Source organism: Moschus berezovskii, chromosome 25, assembly GCF_049115385.1.
Source record: "Moschus berezovskii isolate FMDL1 chromosome 25, NW_MosBer_1.0, whole genome shotgun sequence".
Classification (NCBI taxonomy): Eukaryota; Metazoa; Chordata; class Mammalia; order Artiodactyla; family Moschidae; genus Moschus; species Moschus berezovskii.
In genome coordinates, this window is record NC_142484.1 from 959,708 (window position 1) to 980,208 (window position 20,501).

Here is a 20,501-nt window from a genome sequence, read left to right on the forward strand (position 1 = left end):
CCCGCTCCAGTATTCTTGCCTGGAAAATTCCCTGGACAGAGGAGCCTGGTGGACCACAGTCCGTAGGGCTGCAACGAGCCAGACACTACTGAGCGAATGAGTGTATCTTGTTTATTGAAAAAGGGGGGATGGGACCTCCCTGCTGGTCCGGCGGCTAAGACTATGCTCCCAACGCAGGGGGCCCGGGTCTGACCCCTGGTCAGGGAAACAGATCCCACATGCTGCAACTGAAAAGATCTGGCATGCCGCAACAAGGAGCTGGCGCAGCCAAATGAATGCTTGAAAATAAAGAAGAGGAAAAGTAACGAGTGTTGGCAAGGACCTGGAAAAGTTGGGCCCTTTGCGCACTGCTGCTGGGAATGTAAAACGCTTCTGTGTTTGGCGATTCCTCAGAAGGCGAGACAGACAATGCGATTTAGCGCTCCCAGGCGCACACCCAGACGGACTGAAGGCAGGGGCTCCTGTATTTACACCTGTCTGTGACGGTTGCCTTATTCGCAACAGCCAAAGGTGAAAACAACCCAGATGTCCATCAAGGGATGAATGTGTAAACTGTTGTATATTCATAGAACAGAGTATTATTCAGCCTTCAAAGGGGAAATTCTGACACAAGTTACCACGTGGATGAAACTCACACTGCAGAGCAAATAGTCCAGTACCAGGAGGGCCTCAGTTCAGTTCAGTTCAGTTCAGTCGCTCAGTCGTGTCCGACTCTCCGTGACCCCATGAATCACAGCACGCCAGGCCTCCCTGTCCATCACCAACTCCCGGAGTACACTCAAACTCATGTCCACAGAGTCGGTGATGCCATCCAGCCATCTCATCCTCTGTCGTCCCCTTCTCCTCCCGCCCCCAACCTTTCCCAGCATCAGAGTCGGGCCTAGAAGAGTCAAATCCACAGAGACAGGAAGCAGGGCGAGGCCAGGGCCTGCGGGAGGGGAGGGGAGGTGTTTAATGGGTGGCGTTTCTGCAGGATGACAAAGTGTTCCAGAGGTGATGGCGGTGACGGCCACACAACACCATGAATGTACTTAATGCCAACTAATGCACACTTAAAATGGCAAATTTTATGTTACGTATGAGTTTGAGTAAACTCCAGGAGACAGTGAGGGACAGAGAACCCTGGCGTGTTGCAGGGCAAAGAGTTGCAAGGAGTCGGACACGACTTAGCGACCAAGCAACAACAAACACCGTTTCATAGACGGAAAGCAAAATCAAGCCCCCTGTGGCGCCCGTGCTGTAAACGCTCCAGTAACTCATGCCCCAGATTCACAGGAAGCCCCGACTCCTCCCTCATCCAGCCTTGCCACCCGGTCCCGCCGCCGCGTGCAGGTGCCTTCAGACCCTTCAAGGCACGTTCATTCCTGCCACAGGGCCTTTGTGCCTGCCGCGTCCTAAGCAGAAGGCTGCCTCCTCCCCGCCCTTCAGCTCAATGCACCCTGCCCCACCCCACACAGAGCTCAGTGCTGTGAGCTCCAAGGGGACCTCGCTCTTCCTTGGCGGCGTCAGATCCCCAGGGCCCTGGGAGGTATCCCTCAGGGTGCATCAGAATTTGCTAGAAGGCAGAAAAGAAGGAGGGTGGGAGGGGAGAGGCATTGGGCAAGGAAAGGGATTTGTGTGAGGACGGGAAAAGTGGAAGATGGGCAGGGGCCCCCTGGGCGAGGGGCGGCCTCGTCTCCTGCAGCCCTGGGCAGGGCTAGGGGAGTGGGCACAGCCCTTTTCGGGGTGGGGGGGCAGCTCTGGGGACCAGGTCTCCCGGGGGGCCTGATCTGCCCCTCCCCTGCCCCCCCCAGCATAGACCTGGGCTGTCCGGACCCCGTCTGGTCTGAGAAGGGTGGGTTTCCATTCTGCAGACGCCTGGTGCTCTGGGGAGCAGAAGTCTGCAGCCCCAGACAGCCAGCCAGGCCCTGGGCAGGCCTAGAGTCAGCCAGGCCTTTGAGCCCCCAGGCTGTGTCCCACCGTCTGGGACCCCCCAAGGAGTGCAGTGCAGAGCAGGGCAAACTGCCAGCACTCAGCAAATGCCTGAGGCTTGATGCCTCCCGGTGCCCGCGGCCCTGACCTGGCGCTGCTGTGGTGGGAGGCAGGTGGGCAGGGAGAGGTGAGCGGGGAAGGGCCCCGGCCATGGTGATGACCCGTTCCTGGAGCTTCCGGCAAGGCCAGGGGACTGGCTGGGGCAGCCCAGCTCTGGGCTCTGTCTGTGGGGGTCTCTTCTGCAGGTGGGATCTGGGCCACCTGAGGCCCGCAGGCTGAGTGCGGGGCAGGGCGTGCCCCGGGCAGGGCAGGTCTCTGGCACGTCCCGCGGCCTCCCTGAGCCCTGGGAGGCCTGGCCCCGGCCCCCTTCCCGGCAGCGCTGCACCGCTTCCTTGTTCTTCTGTTCTCGGCTCTCTCAACTGTGAAGGGGCAAACTCGCTGAGCAAACAGGCTGGGCTCTGTGGTCCACATCCGGGATGTCTCAATCCCGCGACCCCGCCCTCGGCGACCCTGCCCAAGGATGCTGACGGCATGGGGGGGCATGGGGCAGCAAGGGCTGACTCTTCCGGGGCATTTATCGAGTGCCTATTGTGTGCCAGCTGTGAGCAGATGGGCCAGGGCCCGGCTACGTGGAGCACTGCTTCTGGGGTGGGGAGGGATGGGGGGTGCAGAGGATAACCTCGAAGCTTGACGAGAATGCCCTTGAGCACCCAGGCACTCAGCTCCTCCCACGTGGTCGGGGTCGGGGGCCACGGGCCGGCACGAGTGGCTGCAGGATTCTGGCCATGCAGGACGGCCAGAGGGGTGTGCTAGCTCTGACGGTGCCCAGCTGGGCTCAGGCTGGGGGGCACAGACTGAGAGCCGGGCCTTCGGGGAAGTGCAGGGGCATGGGGGCGCAGGCCGGGAGCCAGATTCCCGCTTCCTTCCTTCCTTCAGGGGTCCGCGGTGTGCCCCCAACACACACACGAGGGACCAGGTTCAGAACCCCGTGTTTGCAGGGAGGCCTGGCACAGCCTCAGCCTGAGGCCACAGGGGTGGCGGGGGCCCCAGCGCAACCCCAGGCCGGTCCTGCGGGTCCCCCACCCAGCCCTCCCCCAGAGGCCCCTCTCCCAGAGGCCCCTCCAGCGGTGCTCTCTGCCACCGGGACCCCTGGGTCCCTGAGAGAGAACTTTGGAGACCACGCAGCCCCAGCCCGGGGAGTGACAGTGAGCATGGGGCGTGAGGGCAGCCTGAGCTCCCGCTGACACCCAGGGCTCAGGTCGGCAGGAGGGCCCACCACCCGCAACTCCTGCTGGTGCCAGAGACACTCCAGAAACACCAGGAGCCTAAAGGAGAAGCAGGGCCTGCAGGGCCCTAGGCCAAGATGGGGATGGCGGGGTGAGGTTGGCCAAAGACGCCCAGAGCTTTCAGGTGGGTTTTCCCCTTGCCCCAGAAACTCCACGTCTATGGACTCACTGGGGAGACGAAGGCAGGGTGGCTGAGGGGAGTGGGTCCAGGTGCTGAGTGTTCACGGCGCAAACCTGGAAACCGCCCCCCGCCAGTGGGCGGGTCAGGCACCCCCAGGCCTTCTGCACTCAGACACCTCAGGATTGGGGTGAGGAGCCCAGCGGCGGGAAGAGTCAGAGAAGGAGACCCAGGGAGAGGGGCGTGGCTGGGCTGGAAGAAGGGCTCTGCGGGCGAGTTGGTGCCTGGGGTGGGTCACCATCGAACCCCACCAATACCAGCCACGCCAGCCTGGGGAGCTGGGCTTCCATGGTTCTCGTCTGGGGCAGGCACTGGAGTCTGGAGACCCCCAGCCCCAGTGTGCCCCGTCAGCCCCGCTGGGGGCCAGGAGTACGTCCCTGTGTACTTGGGTCCCTGCTCAGCCTGTTGTTGGTGCCCTGCCCCAGTGGGCAGAGGGCGGCAAGGCCCTGAGGATGGACACCCCAGCCCACACACGGGGGCTGGCTCCTGGCCTGTGCTCTGTTTGACCCTCACCTCACTCCCAAGGCGTTTCCCCTTGAATCTGAACTTGGTGACGGAGAGGAGCCCAGAGACCTGAACGGTTCCTGCTGGCACGGCTGGGGCCTCTGGGACCCCTGCAAGCCTGGGGCCGGCACCCCCACCACAGCCTCCCAACTCCTGCAGGGAGCAGATGTCCGGCCCTCCCCGGGCCAAGCAACGGCCTCACAGCAACCCTTTTGAAGGCGGCGCCCCCACGGCCTCCTCCTCTCCACAGGGGTGCTGCCCGGGGCCCAGGGTCTGCTCTCACCCTTCCCGCCGCCGCCCTATTGGGAGCAGGTGCGGCAGCAGCGGGCCTGGTGGTCACAGTGGCCCTGCTCTGGGGGAGCTCTGCCAGCCCCGCCCCCCGCCCCACCCCCTCCCTTCTGACTCTCAGACGCTGCTGGGGTGCGGGGCGGGGAAAAGTGGGGGGGTCCCGCGTCTCTGGGGCCCAGAACCACAAATCCTTCCTCCTCCAGGCTCCTGCGTGCCACGGCCCTCCCCAAGAGCAAACACACGCGGCTGTCATGGGGGAGGACAGTGCCCTGCGTGGCCCAGGAGCCGGGCTCGGGGCCAAGGCCTCCTGCTACATAAGCCCCAGGGCCCCCAGAGGAGTGAGCATCGCGCCCCACTCCCTCTGGCGGCCTGTCCATCGCCGCACCAGCCCCAGGATGGGTGCCCCGAGCGGGTGCCCAGCGCTGCTGTGGGCCCTCGTGGCCCTGCTCTCAGCACGCACGGCAGGTAAGGGTGCAGCCCCTCACTCTGCTGACACCCAGGGCTCAGGTCGGCAGGAGGGCCCCCCACCCGCAACTCCAGCTGGTGCCAGGGACACTCCAGAGACACCAGGAGCCTAAAGGAGAAGCAGGGCCTGCGGGGCCCTCGGCCAAGATGGGGGTGGCGGGGTGAGGTTGGCCAAAAACGCCCAGATGCCTCTCACTCAGCGTGTCCTCCGCGGGGCCCTGCGTGTCCCGGACTCCTGGGCAGCCTGAGCTGGGAGAAGTTAGGACCTCAGGGGAAACCGAGGGTCTCAACTTCGGGGATGGGAGGGACTGGCGCTGGGTGAGGGGCCCGGGCCGGGGGTCCCTCTGGTCCCTGTGAGGCCCTCCACCACTGCCGCAGAGGCGAGTGGGCAGAGTCGGCACAGGTGCCCATGGGGGGCTGCATTTCCCACTCTGCCCTCGGGGCTGGCCCAGGAAGTAGCCTCCAGGCAGCCCCTCAGCTGTTCCTGGAGCCACACCTGCCCTGTGGCCTTTCTCGTCCTCCTCGCCTGCAGCCGCCCATCTGGCCCCGGAGCCGGGGAAGCGCCAAGAGCTCCACTGCTCACAGTCCATGCGAGGGCTGCTGCCTGGGCGGTGGCAATGCCCAGCGGGGCTGGCCTGGGGCCCCGGCCTCACAGTCACTCCTGCAGGCCTCCGCAGCGCCTCGCCCCACACTCAGGGGTCTTGGCAGCTGGGCACTGCCCTCGGCCCTCTCCACTGGAAAGGAGGTGGCGAAGGGGTGGGGTCTTGCAGAGCCTCTGCCCTAGGCCGCCTTTCTTGGAGGGTGGGCAAGCTTGCGGTGGGGGCTGAACCATGGCGACTCCTGGTGAGGGTACCAGATGCCACCTGGCATCTGCTGTGTGGTTTGGGTGCCCGGCCAGCCTGTCTGGCCCGCCGTGGCCCTGCTCAGCCCCGGAGCAGCAGGCCTGCGGTGAGCCCACTCCCCTTCTCTTATTGAGGGCAAGTCCCTCTAATGGGTCTCCTTCCTGCCAGAAGGAGATGCTCACCGTGGAGGGTGTGATGTGGGAGAGGCTGCAGAGAGATCTCAGTTCCCTGAGGACCTGGATCCAGGAAGCCTTGATGAGAAGCAGGAATCCTGCCCACGTGTCCACCTCGAGGCTGGACGCTGAATCTCTTTGGCCCCTGCCTCCAGTGAAAAATGCATTTCTCAAGGAGGCGAAAGCTGTAAATGAAGGTACAGAGTTTATTATGAGAGACACAGCACAAGTGGGAAAGCACGCAGAGAAACGGTTGGTTTAGTCAAGACAGAGGCCAGGCAGAGGCTCCATACTACCCACCCCCTCCCCAGAAAGGGTGAGGGCGTCCCCACAATGAGGCGTGTGTGTCAGTCCTGTGTCCAGCTCTTTGCGGCTCCATGGACTGTAGCCCGCCAGGCTCCTCTCTGTCCGTAGGATTCTCCAGGCAAGGAGGCTGGAGTGGGTTGTCACTCCCTTCTGCAGGGGATCTTCCTGACCCAGGTCTCCTGCATTGCAGGCAGGTTCTTTACCGTCTGCGCCACCAGGGAGAGAGGCAGTTGTGTCATTCACAGAGGGCCGCTCTCTCAGGCCTTTGTTCACCTTTGGCCGATTATCTGACCTCTTTCTCCACACCCCTAACTACCCCAGGACGCTCCCCGACAGGCGTGCACAACTGTCCTGCAAGACGGATTCCAGCCAAGGCCTAGGGAGAGCATGGCATCACCCCTGGCGGGGGTGCCCTCTGACGGGGGTGCCCCTGCGGTGGGGCTGCCCCTCCCCTATCACCCTCAAGGAGCCTTTCCGCACATGTGCAATTGTCTCCCTTGCCCCAAGGGTGGGGAATATGTGACCCCCGAGCTCCACTCAGACGGGCTCGGCCCCTCTGTCCCTGCAATGCTGTAGTGTCCTCAGGACACAAAGCTGTTCCTGTTGTTAATCCATCTCCGAGTGCAGACGGGAGGCCGACAGAACTGTCAGCCTGGATCCCGTGTATCCACCAACTCGCACTGCTGTCCCCTGGGCTGAGCCCCCGTGGGGTGGGGGTGAGGTTGGCCCTCAGTGGAGGGGCTTCCCGCTGGGGGGGTGTGCCCAGATGGCAGTGGATGGGGTGGTTGGCGGTGAGCATCTCCTTGGCCAAGCTCTGGACCAGCCAGGTTTGTGGGTGGTCACCTGGCCCTGGAAGGGGTGCCGTGTGAGCCTGTCCGTGTGAACCCCCTGGTTTCTCGGCCAGGGGGGAGTAAAACAACGGGCACATGCGGGAGAGCCTGCAGGCCTGGGGTCGGGGCCAGGGGGGAGGGTGGGCAAGGAGAAGCGTGGTCAACAGGGCCCTGAGGAGGAGAGAGAAACCCCAGGCCAGTGCCCACAACCTCCGGGTCAGCGTCTCGGCCAGAAGGTTGTGTGGGGAGCCGAGCCTGGTGCAGCGGCTGCGGAGCTGGCCCAGTGCCCCTCGCCAGGCAGCACCCCTCCAGGGACACGGGGACCTCACCTCTCTCTGTCTCCCCATGTGGCGCAGGCTGGGTGGAGAGGGGAGAGCCCTACCGACATGAGGGAGGAATTCTGGGGCCGTGTGTGCGGGGTCCCCTGGCCAAGCCTGACAGAGAGGGGCCTGGAGGGTCTCAGTCTTGACCCCCAAGGTGGCAGGGGCACCTGGACCTGGAGGGCGCCCCTGGTGGTGGGGGACACAGGGTGGCCCTGGGCCCCCAGGCCTCCTGCCTGCCCAGGGCTGGGGGCTCGAAGGCAGAGCTGGCTGTGGTCTTGGGTTTCTGCCAAGTCATGCCTGGGAGCCTCTCCAACCTGTGTGTCCTTCTCCCCACAAAGCCAGGCTTTGTCCTCCTCCGGGGGGTGTGTGGAGGGGGCCAGATGCTCTCCCTGGGGGTGGCCTGGGGTCAGCAAGTCAACACGCTTTCCTGATTCCTTCTACCCCAGCCACAGAGAGGGCAGATGGGGGGCGGTCAGCTCCGGGCATGGGGCGCGGTTCCCGTGGCCGCCAGCCTGCAGCCTCAGAGACCCCGCTGCCCCGGGGCAGGGTCCTGACGGCCATCTTCTCACGGACTCCCACTCCCCTTCCCTGCAGAGACCCAGGACGGCGCGCAGCAGAGCTGGACGAGTCAGCAGCCTGAGATGACTGGTCAGAGGGTGGGCGTGGCGGGGGGGGCCCGGCACAGAGCCGGCAGAGGGTCCCCTTTCCACATCCGCTTCGTGCCAGAGACCCCCTGGACCCATTTGCCCACGGCGGGGGGTGGCAGAGGGCCCTAGAAAACAGACACAGAGCAGAGCAGCTCAGACACGCTCACACACACGCGTGTGTGCACGTTTGCCCACCTGCGCTCACACACACACACACACAAGCGGGGGCACACGCAGACCTGGGCAGGAGCGTGTTGTGGGCAGACGGGGAGCGTCCTACAGGACAGCGTTCGTCCTGGGCTCCCTGGGCTGGATCAGGCTGGCCTGCAGCTCCCTGCTGCCCCAGGGTGGCCAGTGAGGAGGAGGAGGGCCCTGGGGGCGGGGATGGTTGCTGGTCCCCGCCCGGCCACGTTCGGGGTGTGACCTGGCTCCCTCCACAGCCCGGCACCTGACCTTCATCCCACCCATCACTGTCTTCCCCACCATGAGCCGTAAGTGGATGCTGCCCGTAGCCCACAGGGGTGGGGGTGTTTGCAGCCCCTGGGGTGGTCACAGACCTGGGGATAAAGCTGGGACCATGTGGGCAGCTGAGCAGCTAGATGGCTTGGGTGCCTGGCTTGCGGCTGGTTCTCCTGGGGGCCGGCCCAGGTGCTGGGGTGAGGCCTTCAGGGTTGGGCAGGGGCGAGAATCCTGGGCAGGGGAGGGAGGAAGGAGGTGGCGGGTCCCCACCCTGCACGGGGGCCTGGCCAGAGGGAAGGCCGCCCCCCAGCCCCGTGCTCCCCGCAGCGCTGAGCGCGGTTCCCCGCGGGGATAAGGGCGCGGCTCTTGGGAGGTCCGGGCCTCATCGCCGCGTGTCCCTCGGAAACGCCCCGCGCTGTTTGCCCGCAGCCCTGAGCGCGGCCCACGGCGGGCGTGTGTGCAGCACGTGGGGCGACTTCCACTACAAGACCTTTGACGGCGCCGTCTTCCGCTTCCCCGGGCTCTGCAACTACGTTTTCTCCGCTCACTGCGGCGCCGCCTACGAGGACTTCAACCTGCAGCTCCGCCGCAGCCTGCTGGGCTCCAGGCCCACCATCACCCACGTCACCCTCAGATCGCAGGGGCTCGTGCTGGAGGTCTCCAATGGCTCGGTCCTCATCAACGGGCAGCGGTGAGCGTGGCCGGGGCACGGAGGGGCCTGGGGGTTGGAGCTGGCGGAGAGGGGGCTGGACACGTGGGAGCACCAGACTCTTGTCCAGGGAGGAGCTCCCCTACAGCCGCGCGGGCCTTCTGGTGGAGCGGAGCAGCGCCTACATCAAGATCAACGTCCGGCTGATGCTGACATTCACGTGGAACGGAGAGGACAGTGCCCTGGTGAGGTGCCCCATGCCCTCCCTCCAGGGGGCCCCCAGGGCTGGGTGGGGGGCCGGCGGAGACTGGAGCTGCCCGTCCCCTGCCCCCAGCTGGAGCTGGACCCCAAGTACGCCAACCAGACCTGCGGCCTGTGCGGCGACTTCAACGGGCTCCGAGCCGTCAGCGAGTTCTACGCCCACAGTGAGTGCCCCGGGTCCAGCGCGGCGGGTGGCCGACCCCAGCGTGGTCCCTGGGACGCTGGAGGTGCAGGGGTGGGTCTCACTGGGGTACTGGGCAGGGGTCAAGTCAGGGCTGTCAACAGTTCCAGTGGTCCCCCAGAGGGGATGTTTCGGGGGGTTCTGAGCACGGGCGGGGGTCCAGACCCCCAGGGTCTGCAAGGATGGTCTGCTCTCTGCAGACGCCAGGCTGAGCCCACTACAGTTTGGGAACCTGCAGAAGCTGGACGGGCCCACGGAGCAGTGCCAGGACCCCCAGCCCTCCCCCGCTGCTGACAACTGCACAGATGAGGTAAGAGCCTGCCCGTGGCGCCCCCAGACACAGACCCACTGAAAGGGGCACTCGGGGGGCCAGGAGAAGCCCTTCTGATGAGCTGGGCAGAGTCCACCTCCGGAAGTGGCCTAGAGGCTCCAGGATCCCCAAAGTCAGCAGAACCCAGCAGCCGTAAATGAGGCCTTGGAACCGGTCAGGGGTGGGGGCTGAAGAAGGAAGGCAGTCATCAGTAGGTCGGCGCTGACCCCGCTGGGGCTACCAAGGGGGAGGGGGGGCGGGCCCTTCTGCCGCCCCTTCTCTGCAGGGTGTGGTCTGCACCCCTCCTGGGCAGGTGTGTCCTGCAGCCCGGTGGGACTGGGAGGTCCAGGGTCGTGGGTCGCCAAACCAACTCCACACCGAGCATGTGTCAGGGGTTGAGAAGGATGGGCAGTAGGTGCACAGCTGGCCGGCTGGATGGACAGACAGACAGAGGAGTGGAAGGAGAGGTGGGTGGAGGGACGGATGAGAGGATGGACAGTGAGGGAAGACAGGAGGCTGGCTGACTGGAAGGGGCCTCGGGGGAGGGGGCTCCCTGGCCTGGGAGAGGCTGCAGGGCTGGGGTCCCCGCACGAGCCCCAGGGAGGACACAGCCTCCGTCCTGTCTCCCAGGAGGGCATCTGCCGCCGCACCCTGCTGGGCCCCGCCTTCGCTCCGTGCCACGGGCTGGTGGACGCTGAGGTGTACGTGGCTGCCTGCACCCAGGACCTGTGCCGCTGCCCCACCTGCCCCTGTGCCACCTTCGCCGAGTACTCCCGCCAGTGCGCCCATGCGGGGGGGCAGCCGCAGAACTGGAGGGGCCCCGACCTCTGCCGTGAGTGCCCTGGGAGGGTGGCGGGGAGGTGACCCCGAGCACGACGCCTGGCCCCTGGCTGGGGACTCCGAGCAGGCAGAGCCCCTTGGGGCCCACAGCAAGAGGATGGCAGGAGAGCAGGGGGTGGTGCAAGGCCTGGGCATCTGAGGGCCCAGAGGAGGTCCTGGCACATTGAGCAGGGCTCCCCCTGAACCCAGGTGGGGGCTGGAGGCTGTCCCCAGGGGCATGGGTCCCACGCCCCCCTCCCCTCCTGCCTCACCCAAAAGACAGCTAGACGGGGCAGGAGGCCCTAGTTTCCCGGACCCTTGGTGGCACATGGCGGGCGGGGGCAGGGGTGGCTTCCTGGGCCAAGCACTGCCTCCCCCGCAGCCCAGACATGCCCCCTGAACACTCAGTACCAGGAGTGCGGCTCACCCTGCGTGGACACCTGCTCCAACCCCGAGCGCTCCCAGCTGTGCGAGGACCACTGCGTGGACGGCTGCTTCTGCCCCCCAGGCAGGTGCTCCGGGCCCTTGGGGATGGCCCCCGACGGCCTCTGCCCCCTCCCCGTGTCTGCCTCCCGTCAGTGTCTCCCACACCTGCCCCAGCCCCCGCTGAGAGCTCGTGCCCCACCCCTGCTGCCCCGCAGACACGGTGCTGGACGACATCACCCACACGGGCTGCCTGCCCCTGCGGCAGTGCCCCTGCACCCACGGCGGCCACACCTACGCCCCCGGGGCCTCCTTCAACACCAGCTGCAGCTCCTGGTAGGTCCCGCCCCGCCCCGGCCCCGCCCCAGGTCGCGCCCAGGCCCCAGCCCCACCCTGCCCAGCCGGGATGGGGCTCACCGCCCCCCCCACATCCCCTTTGCTCCCCCACCCCCCAGCACCTGCTCCGGGGGACTTTGGCAGTGCCAGGACCTCCCGTGCCCAGGCACCTGCTCCGTCCAGGGCGGGTCCCACATCTCCACCTACGACGAGAAACTCTACGATGTACATGGGGACTGCAGTTACGTCCTCACCAAGGTGAGCCCCGCCTGCTGGGCCTCCCGGGGCCCTCGGCCCCCCGCTGCCCTGGGGATGGTCCCCTGATGGCCATCAGAGTGGTGAAGTCCCAGGGGTTCCATCCCCAGAAGAAGCTCACACTCAGGGGGCCCGGAGACAAGCGGTCCCGAGGTGACCTGCCCAGTGGGGGGTTGACCACCAGCACCTGCGGTGTCCTGCCCCATCAGGTATGCACAGGCAGTGCACTCACCGTGCTGGCCGAGCTGCGGAAGTGTGGCCTGACGGACAACGAGAACTGCCTCAAAACGGTGACACTGAGCTTGAACGGAGGGGACACGGTGAGGCCCCGGCTGGGGACTGGGAGGTGTTGGGGCAGGCGGTTCCCTCTGGGGACCTCCTCCCTTCGCTGACTGAAGCCCCGCCTCCTCTCGCCAGACCGTCCAGATCCAGGCCAACGGCGGGGTGTTTGTGAACTCCATCTACACCCAGCTGCCTGTGTCTGTGGGTACGTGGCCCCCGGGGAGCCCTGTGAGGCCAGGCGGGGCCTCCAGGTGGCGGCACAGAGCCAGCCCGGCCCCTCCCAGGTCTATGCAGTTCTGGCCCGCATGGGGGGGGTGCCTTACGGCGGCTCTGTGGGGACCCGCATGGCGCCCTCTCAGTGCCCGGCCCTGCGGGAGGGTCAGCGGTCATGGTCACATGCACGCATGAGCTCCTGCCCGGCTCCTGGGCCCTGGAGGGGCGGCCGGGGCTCTGGCCAGGCGGTCCTAGGACCCAGGACTCAGGCTGGTCGGCACCACCGGCCTCTGAGCGCCTCCGCCCCCCGCAGCGGGCATCACGGTCTTCAGGCCATCGTCCTTCTCCATCCTGGCGCAGACGGGCCGCTGGCTGCAGCTGCAGGTGCAGCTGGTGCCCACCATGCAGCTGTTCCTCCGGCTGGACCCCGCCTACCACGGCCAGATGTGCGGTGAGGCTGGTGGGGGCGCCGCGAGCGGACGGGCAGCCAGGGCGGGGACGCGGCCTGCGAGGCAGCTGTTCCCAGGACAGCGGGGACCCTGGCCCGGGACAGCGGCTGGGAGGGTGGAGCACAGGGCACACTGCCCTCACGGCGGGCTTCGTGTGGGGGCTGACCTCCCCCCTCCACCACAGGTCATCTGCAGATGGTTCTGGAACCTACCTCCCAGGACTCTGGTTGCAGGGATCACCTTGCGGTGGTCCCTGCAGGTGTGGGGAGCCTGGGCCAGACTGGGCGGCCCCCTGATGCCCACACGCCCCCCACCCCTGTCCCCAGGCCTGTGCGGGAACTTCAACCAAAACCAGGCTGACGACTTCCGGACCGTCAGCGGCGTGGTGGAGGCAACGGCCGCGGCCTTCGCCAACACCTGGAAGACCCAGGCCGCCTGCCCCAACGTCAAGAACAGCTTCGAGGACCCCTGCTCCCTCAGCGTGGAGAACGGTACCTCTAGCCCCGGTCCCTCGGATTACCCTGGGTCTGGGCCTGGGAGCTGTGAGGTTGGGGCTGGGGTGACCAGGTGGGGGGATGCAGGATCCTCAGCAGGCTGGGGGCTCATCCCCGGGAAGGCGCCTGCTGCCCTGTAAGCAGTGCCCACTTCGCGTAGCCAGTGAGCCTGTAATCAGTGTCCCTGGGGGGGTCACTGGCCACAGGGCCTGAGGACACCGAGCGGGGCTGGGCGGGGGGCAGGTGAGGGGAGGTGGTGTGGGAGGAAGGCCGGTGAGCGCTGAGCCGCGCCCACGACTGTCCACCGCGTGCCCACGCCCTGCAGAGAACTACGCCCGACACTGGTGCTCCCTGCTGACTAGCCCTGCCGGGCCCTTCTCATCCTGCCACTCCGTCGTCAGCCCTGGGCCTTTCCACTCGGTGAGACCCCCGGCCAGCACCCGGGGTGGGGCGGGGTGCTGGGAGCAGGACGGTCCACACCTCCGTGGCCACATGTCAGGCCCACTCGAGGGCCACGGCCACGGCTGGTGTGTTTGTTGCCTGGGGTGGCCGTGACAAAGGCCCGCAGACTGGGTGCAGAGTGGAGGGCGATAGCTGGAGGCCTCTACCGCGCACCCCAGTCCTGGGTCACGGAGCTGGCGGGTGCCCAGGGCCTTCCTGCCTCTCTAACCCCTGGGGGCCATGAAGCAGCACCACCTTCTGCTCGTCTCCACGAGGTCCACACACTTGCAAGGACCCTGTTTCCAACAGGGCCACGTTCACAGGCCCAGGAGCCTGATGGGGACACATTTTTCTCAGGGACGCAAATCCACCCATGACAGTTGGCTCACAGGCCACCTTTTTGGAAGCCAAAACCTTCACCTGCACATGGCTCTGGCCCCCGGGCGTGTGTGTCCACGGCTGGAAAACCCAGGCCCGCTTTGGGGGTGCTGTGGCCCTGCCAGCACCCTCCCTGCTGCCCTACCTCGTTTCTGCCCCCCACCCATGCCCATCATAGGCAACCCAGCCTGTGACGGATCCAGAATCCCAGCTGGACACTGTCCTGGCCCCACGCAGAGCCGTCCGCCAACACTGTCCCTGTGTAGCCCGGCCTCTCCCGTCCCTCAGGGCCATGCGTCCACTCCCCCCGAACCCCGTGGCCCAGACGGGGGTCCCAGGAAGGATGGACAAGGATAGCAGGGTCTGCGGTGGGCTGGGGTCCCTGACGTCCTGGTGCCCCGCAGAACTGCATGTTTGACACCTGCAACTGTGAGAAGAGCGAGGCCTGCATGTGTGCGGCCCTGTCCTCCTACGTCTGGGCCTGCGCCGCCCGGGGCGTGCTGCTCCGCGGCTGGCGGGACGGCGTGTGCGGTGAGTGTCCGCCAGCTGGCTATATGGGCACAGGGGGGACTGGGCACCCCGGGGCACCTCCTGCCGTGTGTACTTAGTGAGAGCTCGGCCTCCTCCCCACCCCCCCGGAGAGCCTTGGGCCACTCCAGCCCCAGTTTGGACGTGCCCAAGGTGAGCGGGGACAGGCCACCTGGCCGCTGACCTGCATGTTGCCTGCCCACCCCCAGCCAAGTATGCGAGCAGCTGCCCGAAGACCCAGAGCTACGCCTACGTGGTGGACAGCTGCCAGCCCACCTGCCGCTCCCTGAGCCAGCCTGACGTCTCCTGCGACGTGGACTTCGTGCCCGTGGACGGCTGCGTCTGCCCCCCGGGCACCTTCCTGGATGACACGGGTGACTGTGTCCCTGCCGAGGCCTGTCCCTGCTACTCGCGCGGCACGGTGGTGGCTCCGGGGGAGGCCATTCACGACAACGGCGTGGTGTGGTGAGGGTCCTCCCCCACTGCCGCCCTTCCCACCTGCTTCACAAAGAAACACAGGGGCTCCCTGTGGAGGGCTTCACCCTGCCCGCCCCTCCGCCCTTCTGAGAGGGACCCCTCCTCCGGCCTGGGAAGGTGTTCTGCGCGTCTGGAGCCCACGGAGGGCACCGTGTGTGCCCGGGAGGGCCAGCCTGGGTGCACCCCTGCCCCGGCCGCCCCCACTCCCTCCCGCGCCCCAACCCTACCCTCGCCCGAGTCCAGGGGCGGGGGCTGGGGGTCCTCATTGCAGCCCCGCAGAAGGTGCCCACCCCTCCCCTCATGACGAGGCCCGGGGCCTGGCCGGGGTCTGGGCGGGGGCGGTGGGGCAGCGGCCCAGACTGCCCCGCCCTTGTCTCTCACAGCTCGTGTGTGAGCGGGAGGCTGAGCTGTCTGGGGGCCACGGAGCACAGCACAGGTACGGCCTCCCCTGGACCTCTGCCCTCGGGGCCCCGCGCTTCCCCCACGACCGAGGGGAGGGCCGTGGCTGGCCGGGAGGCCCTCCCAGCATGGCCATCTCCGCAGGGTGCGTGGCCCCCATGGTGTTCCTGGACTGCAGCAACGCCTCCGCAGACGCGCCGGGGGCCGAGTGCGTGCGAAGCTGCCACACCCTGGACGTGGACTGTGTGAGTCGGCCAGAAGGGCGTGGCTGTGCTGCCCGGGGGCCGGGTGGGCAGTGTCCCCGCCTCTCGGCGTCCCTGAGCCGTGGCCAGAGGGACCGCTGATGGGCACCCGCTTGTCCACAGTTCAGCACTCATTGCGTGTCGGGCTGCGTCTGCCCTGTGGGGCTGCTGTCCGACGGGAGCGGAGGCTGCGTGGCCAAGGAGGACTGCCCTTGTCTGCACAATGAGGCCTCCTACAAGCCCGGGGAGGTCATCAAGGTCGACTGTAATACCTGGTGTGTGGAGGGGCCACGGAGGGGCGGTGTGGGCCGACAGCACTGGGAGAGCTGGCCCTGGGCCGTCTGCTCTTCCACTGGACAGTGCCCAGGGCCTGGCCTCCTCTGCCCAGCAGATGGCAGGACTGGTTAAAGCTGCCCCCATGACTGCCAGCCTGCATCCCGGGCACTGAGCATTGGGGGTGGGCCAGGAGACAAGAGCACAACCCAGGGTGTGGGGTGCGGGACCCCCGGGCCCCATGCTCCCTGCTTTGTGAACCCCTGGAGCCCTTGGGGCAGCACCGCCTCCCACTTCATGGAAGAGGGGCTGGATCCACGTCCTCGTCACGGCACCACCTCCCCTTGCCTGCAGCACCTGCAGGGGCCGCAGGTGGGAGTGCAGCGACCGGCCCTGCCTGGGCACCTGTGTGGCCTACGGGGACGGCCACTTCCTCACCTTCGACGGCGAGCGCTACAGCTTCGAGGGGAGCTGCGAGTACACGCTGGCCCAGGTACGCAGCCCCTCCCCGCCCACGGCTGTGACGCTGGCACTGGGGCCGTGACCACGACCCTCTCCTCCCCGCCCCAGGACTACTGTGTGGGCAGCGACGCCGCCAATGGGACCTTCCGCATCGTCACCGAGAACGTGCCCTGCGGGACCACGGGCGTCACCTGCTCCAAGGCCATCAAGATCTTCCTGGGGGTGAGGGAGCCTGGGAGCCATCCCCTCCCTTTGCAGTCCTGTCGGAGCCCCTGCGGGGCCCTCGGGCCTCCAGACCACAGCCCAGGGTCCTGACACCCAAGAGAGTCATTCTCTCCTGGGTCTGGGCCTCCCTCCAGAGGCTCCAGGGGAGGGTCCTTCCTGCCTCGTCCAGGTTCTGGGGCTCCTGGCTTGTGGCTGCGTTCCCCCAGTCTCTGCCCCATCCTCACGCGGCCCCTCCTCTGCGTCCTTCGCCCGTCCTGTCCCTGGATCTGGGCCCTCCCTAAATCCAGGGTGGTCTCATCTCCAGACCCTTCACTTCATCACATGAAGACCCTTTGCCTAAACCAGGGTGCACTTGTGGATTCTGGGGCTTAGAACTAGACACGTCTTTTGGGGGGCCTCCATTCAGCCCACCACAGCTGGGGATGACCCCTTTTAGCAGAGGGAGCTCGGGGTTCACAGCACAAAGTGCAGCTGCTGGCTGGGGGCGGTTCCCACCTGCTCCGAGGTGGGGCAGGGTGTGAGGAAGCAGGGTTCCGAGGGGGCTGAGAGGGGCTGCATGCTCTCCTGCCGCCCCCTGTGCTCTGTGCTACCCCCCACCACCGACGGCCCCCAAGCTCCCCCTGGGCCTCTGCTGCCTCCCAGCCTCTCACCTCAAGCTCCAGGATAATGCCGGGAGGCCGGCTCACTCCTTATGCCAGCCCTGTGCCTCGTGCCCCCAAGCACCCTGGTGCCCCTGCCTGGGCTGCGCTGGGGAGGGGGCTCTGGCCTAGAGCCGGCCCCTCAGCTCCCTGCAGTCGGCGCCTCCCCGTGCCCCTCTGCAGAGCTACGAGCTGATCCTGCACGAGGGCACCCACAAGGTGGTGCAGAGGGGGCCGGGCGAAGACCTGCCCTACAGGGTCCGGTACATGGGCATCTACCTGACCGTGGAGACCCACGGCGGCGTGGTCGTGTCCTGGGACCGGAAGACCAGCGTGATCATCCGGCTGCGCCGTGAATACCAGGTGGGGCAGCTGGCTGAGCGACCCCTGGGCGGGCGCAGAGCTCACACTCCTAGACCAGGCCCAGCAGTGCGGTCTGGCAGCTGACGGACTGCTGAGGGCTGGGGGCCAGGCACACGCCCAGTTCCCAAGGGGCCGTGTCAGTCCTGGTGGGAAGGCGCTCTTGGCTCCCTGGTCCCTGAGCCCAGCTGCTCCATGCCCACTGGGATCAGGCTCTGTGGGCAAGGCAGGCACCTGCCCACCTGGCATCCTGCTCACTGCAGGACCCCGAGGGCCCCCGCCTTCCTGAAAGCTTACTGGGTGCTGCCTGAGGGAGGGGGGTGCCCTGCAACCGTGTCTTCAGGCCAGGCTCTGTGTCTCCCCCGGCGCCACCCCACGTGCCCTGTGCTGCCCCTGCAGGGGAAGGTCTGCGGGCTGTGCGGGAACTTTGACGACAACGCCCTCAATGACTTCACCACGCGGAGCCAGTCCGTGGTGGGCGACGTGCTGGAGTTTGGCAACAGCTGGAAATTCTCCCCGTCCTGCCCGGACGCTCTGGCCCCCAGGGACCCCTGCACCGCCAACCCGTACCGCAAGTCCTGGGCCCAGAAGCAGTGCAGCATCATCAACAGCGCCACCTTCAGCGCCTGCCGCTCTCAGGTGGGCAGGGTCAGAGTGGGACCCGTGTCTGGCCTGAGCTGACCCTCTGAGGACGGCCTTGACCCTGACAGTTGCACAGGGCATGCTGTCTGGCCCTTCCCCTGGGCAGGTGCTGGCATCCCCAGTCCCGCCCCGCGTTCCCTGACCACACTCAGCCTCACCCACTGGAAGCGGGGCTGTAGGCTTCCTGGGCCCTGAGGGTCACCTCCTGTCCTCCTGCACATTCCCTGAGCTGCCAGCCCCCCCGCAGGGACAAACCTCAGGGCGCCTCCAGCCTGGCCCGGCCCCTTGGGAGCAGAGAGAAGGGCCTTAGGCCCTTCCCCACAGCCCTTCCTGCCGCTTAGGGACCGCAAGGTGCAGTCGCTGGTGCAGATCTCGAGACTCAGGCTGTGCACGGTGATGAGCAGGTGGCCGGTGCGACGGGTCTGCTCTGAGGCTGGCCGGCCTGTGTGAGGCCCTGAGGTCCTCCTGGGTCGCAGCACCGCCACCTCCACCCCCAGATGGGGCCCTGCCCATTTGATCAGAAAATCCTTTGTGAACTGACACAGTGGGCTCTGCCTCAGATGGCACTGCCCGTGGTGGCAAAAGCAAGACTTGGGCTCCCTGGGCTCTGCTGCCTGGGAGGGAAGACCGGGGTGGGGCACCCCCTGGCCCTGAGGAGACAGGACAGGTCACAGCAGGGTCACGGGGAGGGCTGGCCTGCAGCTAAGTGAGGAGCCAAGCAGAGGCAAGGGAAGGGTGGCGGGGTGAGGCCAGAGAGGTGACAGGAGACCCAAGGAGGGCACTCGGACAGCAGGTGGGGCTTGCACACGGGCAGTCAGCCGACCAGGGGCTGGGGGTTGGTGCTTCTCGCTGAGCAGCCCCCACCCCGCCCCAGGTCGACTCCACCAGGTACTACGCGGCCTGCGTGAGCGATGCCTGCGCCTGCGACTCGGGGGGTGACTGCGAGTGCTTCTGCACGGCCGTGGCCGCCTACGCCCAGGCCTGCCACGACGCGGGCGTGTGCGTGTCCTGGCGGACCCCGGACGTCTGCCGTGAGTTGGGCTGTCCCTGGTGGTGGGAGGAGGCTCAGCTGCAGCCACTCAGGGGCCTGGCGGGCATGTGCACACACAAGGACATGCACGTACTAAATGCCTGTGTGCGTGCTCTTGTGTGTAAAAACCAGACACACACACATCACCCCAAAAGGGGAAGGCTCCCTGGGGGACAGTTCTGAGGGAAGGGCTGAGAAATAAGGCTGGAACTCAGGGGGTGCAGCCTGAGACCCCTCCACTCCGGGAGGGTTGAGCCCGGCAGGCACCCACAGCCTCTGTCCCCCTCACTCAGCTCTGTTCTGCGACTACTACAACCCACACGGGGAGTGCGAGTGGCACTACCAGCCCTGCGGGGCCCCCTGTCTGAAGACCTGCCGGAATCCCAGTGGGCTTTGCCTGATGGACCTGCCAGGCCTGGAAGGTGAGGACAGGCCTCTATGGGGAGGCTACACCTCGTCACCCCAGGACAGCGCACGGGCGAGGGGGCCCGGGGCTCCTGCCGCCCCATGTCCACCCCTGGGACAGGGAGGCAGAGACGGCGGTGCAGCAACAGCGCGCACACCGCCCGGCCCGAGACGTGAGTCTTCTCCCCGCCCTGCGCCCGCCCTAGGCTGCTACCCGAAGTGCCCGTCCAGCAAGCCGTTCTTCAACGAGGACCAGATGAAGTGCGTGGCCCAGTGCAGCGGCTGCTACGACGGAGACGGGAACTACTACGATGTCGGCATGAGGGTTCCCACCACGGAGAACTGTCAGAGCTGGTGAGCTGGGCCGGGCGCGGGGCGGGGCCTGGGGGCGGGGCCTGGGCGGGGCCGGGCGTGGGGCGGGGCCTGGGGCAGGGCCTGGCGGGGCCGGGCGTGGGGCGGGGCCTGGGCGGGGCCGGGCGTGGGGTGGGGCCTGGGCGGGGCCGGGCGTGGGGTGGGGCGGGGCGGGGTGGGGCGGGGTGGGGCGGGGCCAGGTGGGCACACGAGGCTTGTGCCCTACTGGCTCTTAGCTCTTCTCTCTCCCTGCCCCAGTGACTGCACCTCCAGCGGCCTCCAGTGCACTCACAGTCTCGAGGGTAAGGGGGGACCCGGTTGGTCTGGGGCCTAGGAGCTAGGGGCTCAGACTGAGGCCTGTACTTGTCCGTCTTCAGCCTGTACGTGCACCTACGCGGGCAGGACCTACGCCTACGGGGACGTCATCTACAACACGACCGACGGGCTGGGCGCCTGCCTGATCGCCGTCTGCAGAGACAATGGGACCATCGTCCGGAGGGCCATGGAGTGTCCTGGAACCCTGTCTACAACGCCCTTTACCTTCACCAGCACCGCAGCTCCACCCTCCACCACGGGTAAGCCTGGTAGGCACACCCCTGGTCCTGCCTTACCGCCAGGGCCCTGGACGCTGACAGTGGTCTGGGTGCTGAGGGAGGGCCCAGGAAGTGCCTGGTGAGGGGTCCTGGGTGCGAAGGATGGTCCGGGA

At 66.9% G+C, this 20,501-nt stretch overlaps 1 protein-coding gene across 1 annotated transcript in view; it reads left to right on the forward strand.

The window, feature by feature from the left end:
• The first annotated feature begins 4,622 nt into the window (after positions 1-4,622).
• MUC5B (mucin 5B, oligomeric mucus/gel-forming) overlaps positions 4,623-20,501 on the forward strand; it is a 37,156-nt gene continuing 21,277 nt past the window's right edge. The window contains 27 exon segments of the mRNA XM_088832038.1: positions 4,623-4,692; positions 7,761-7,814; positions 8,254-8,304; positions 8,702-8,963; positions 9,052-9,166; positions 9,256-9,346; positions 9,564-9,673; positions 11,435-11,509; positions 11,716-11,826; positions 11,924-11,993; positions 12,315-12,452; positions 12,777-12,941; positions 13,270-13,364; positions 14,168-14,294; positions 14,501-14,756; positions 15,152-15,204; positions 15,312-15,412; positions 15,533-15,684; positions 16,037-16,175; positions 16,253-16,366; positions 17,191-17,370; positions 17,767-18,006; positions 18,884-19,040; positions 19,333-19,461; positions 19,651-19,798; positions 20,054-20,097; positions 20,173-20,370. Of these exon segments, the coding sequence (XP_088688164.1) occupies positions 4,623-4,692; positions 7,761-7,814; positions 8,254-8,304; positions 8,702-8,963; positions 9,052-9,166; positions 9,256-9,346; positions 9,564-9,673; positions 11,435-11,509; positions 11,716-11,826; positions 11,924-11,993; positions 12,315-12,452; positions 12,777-12,941; positions 13,270-13,364; positions 14,168-14,294; positions 14,501-14,756; positions 15,152-15,204; positions 15,312-15,412; positions 15,533-15,684; positions 16,037-16,175; positions 16,253-16,366; positions 17,191-17,370; positions 17,767-18,006; positions 18,884-19,040; positions 19,333-19,461; positions 19,651-19,798; positions 20,054-20,097; positions 20,173-20,370 (3,445 nt within the window).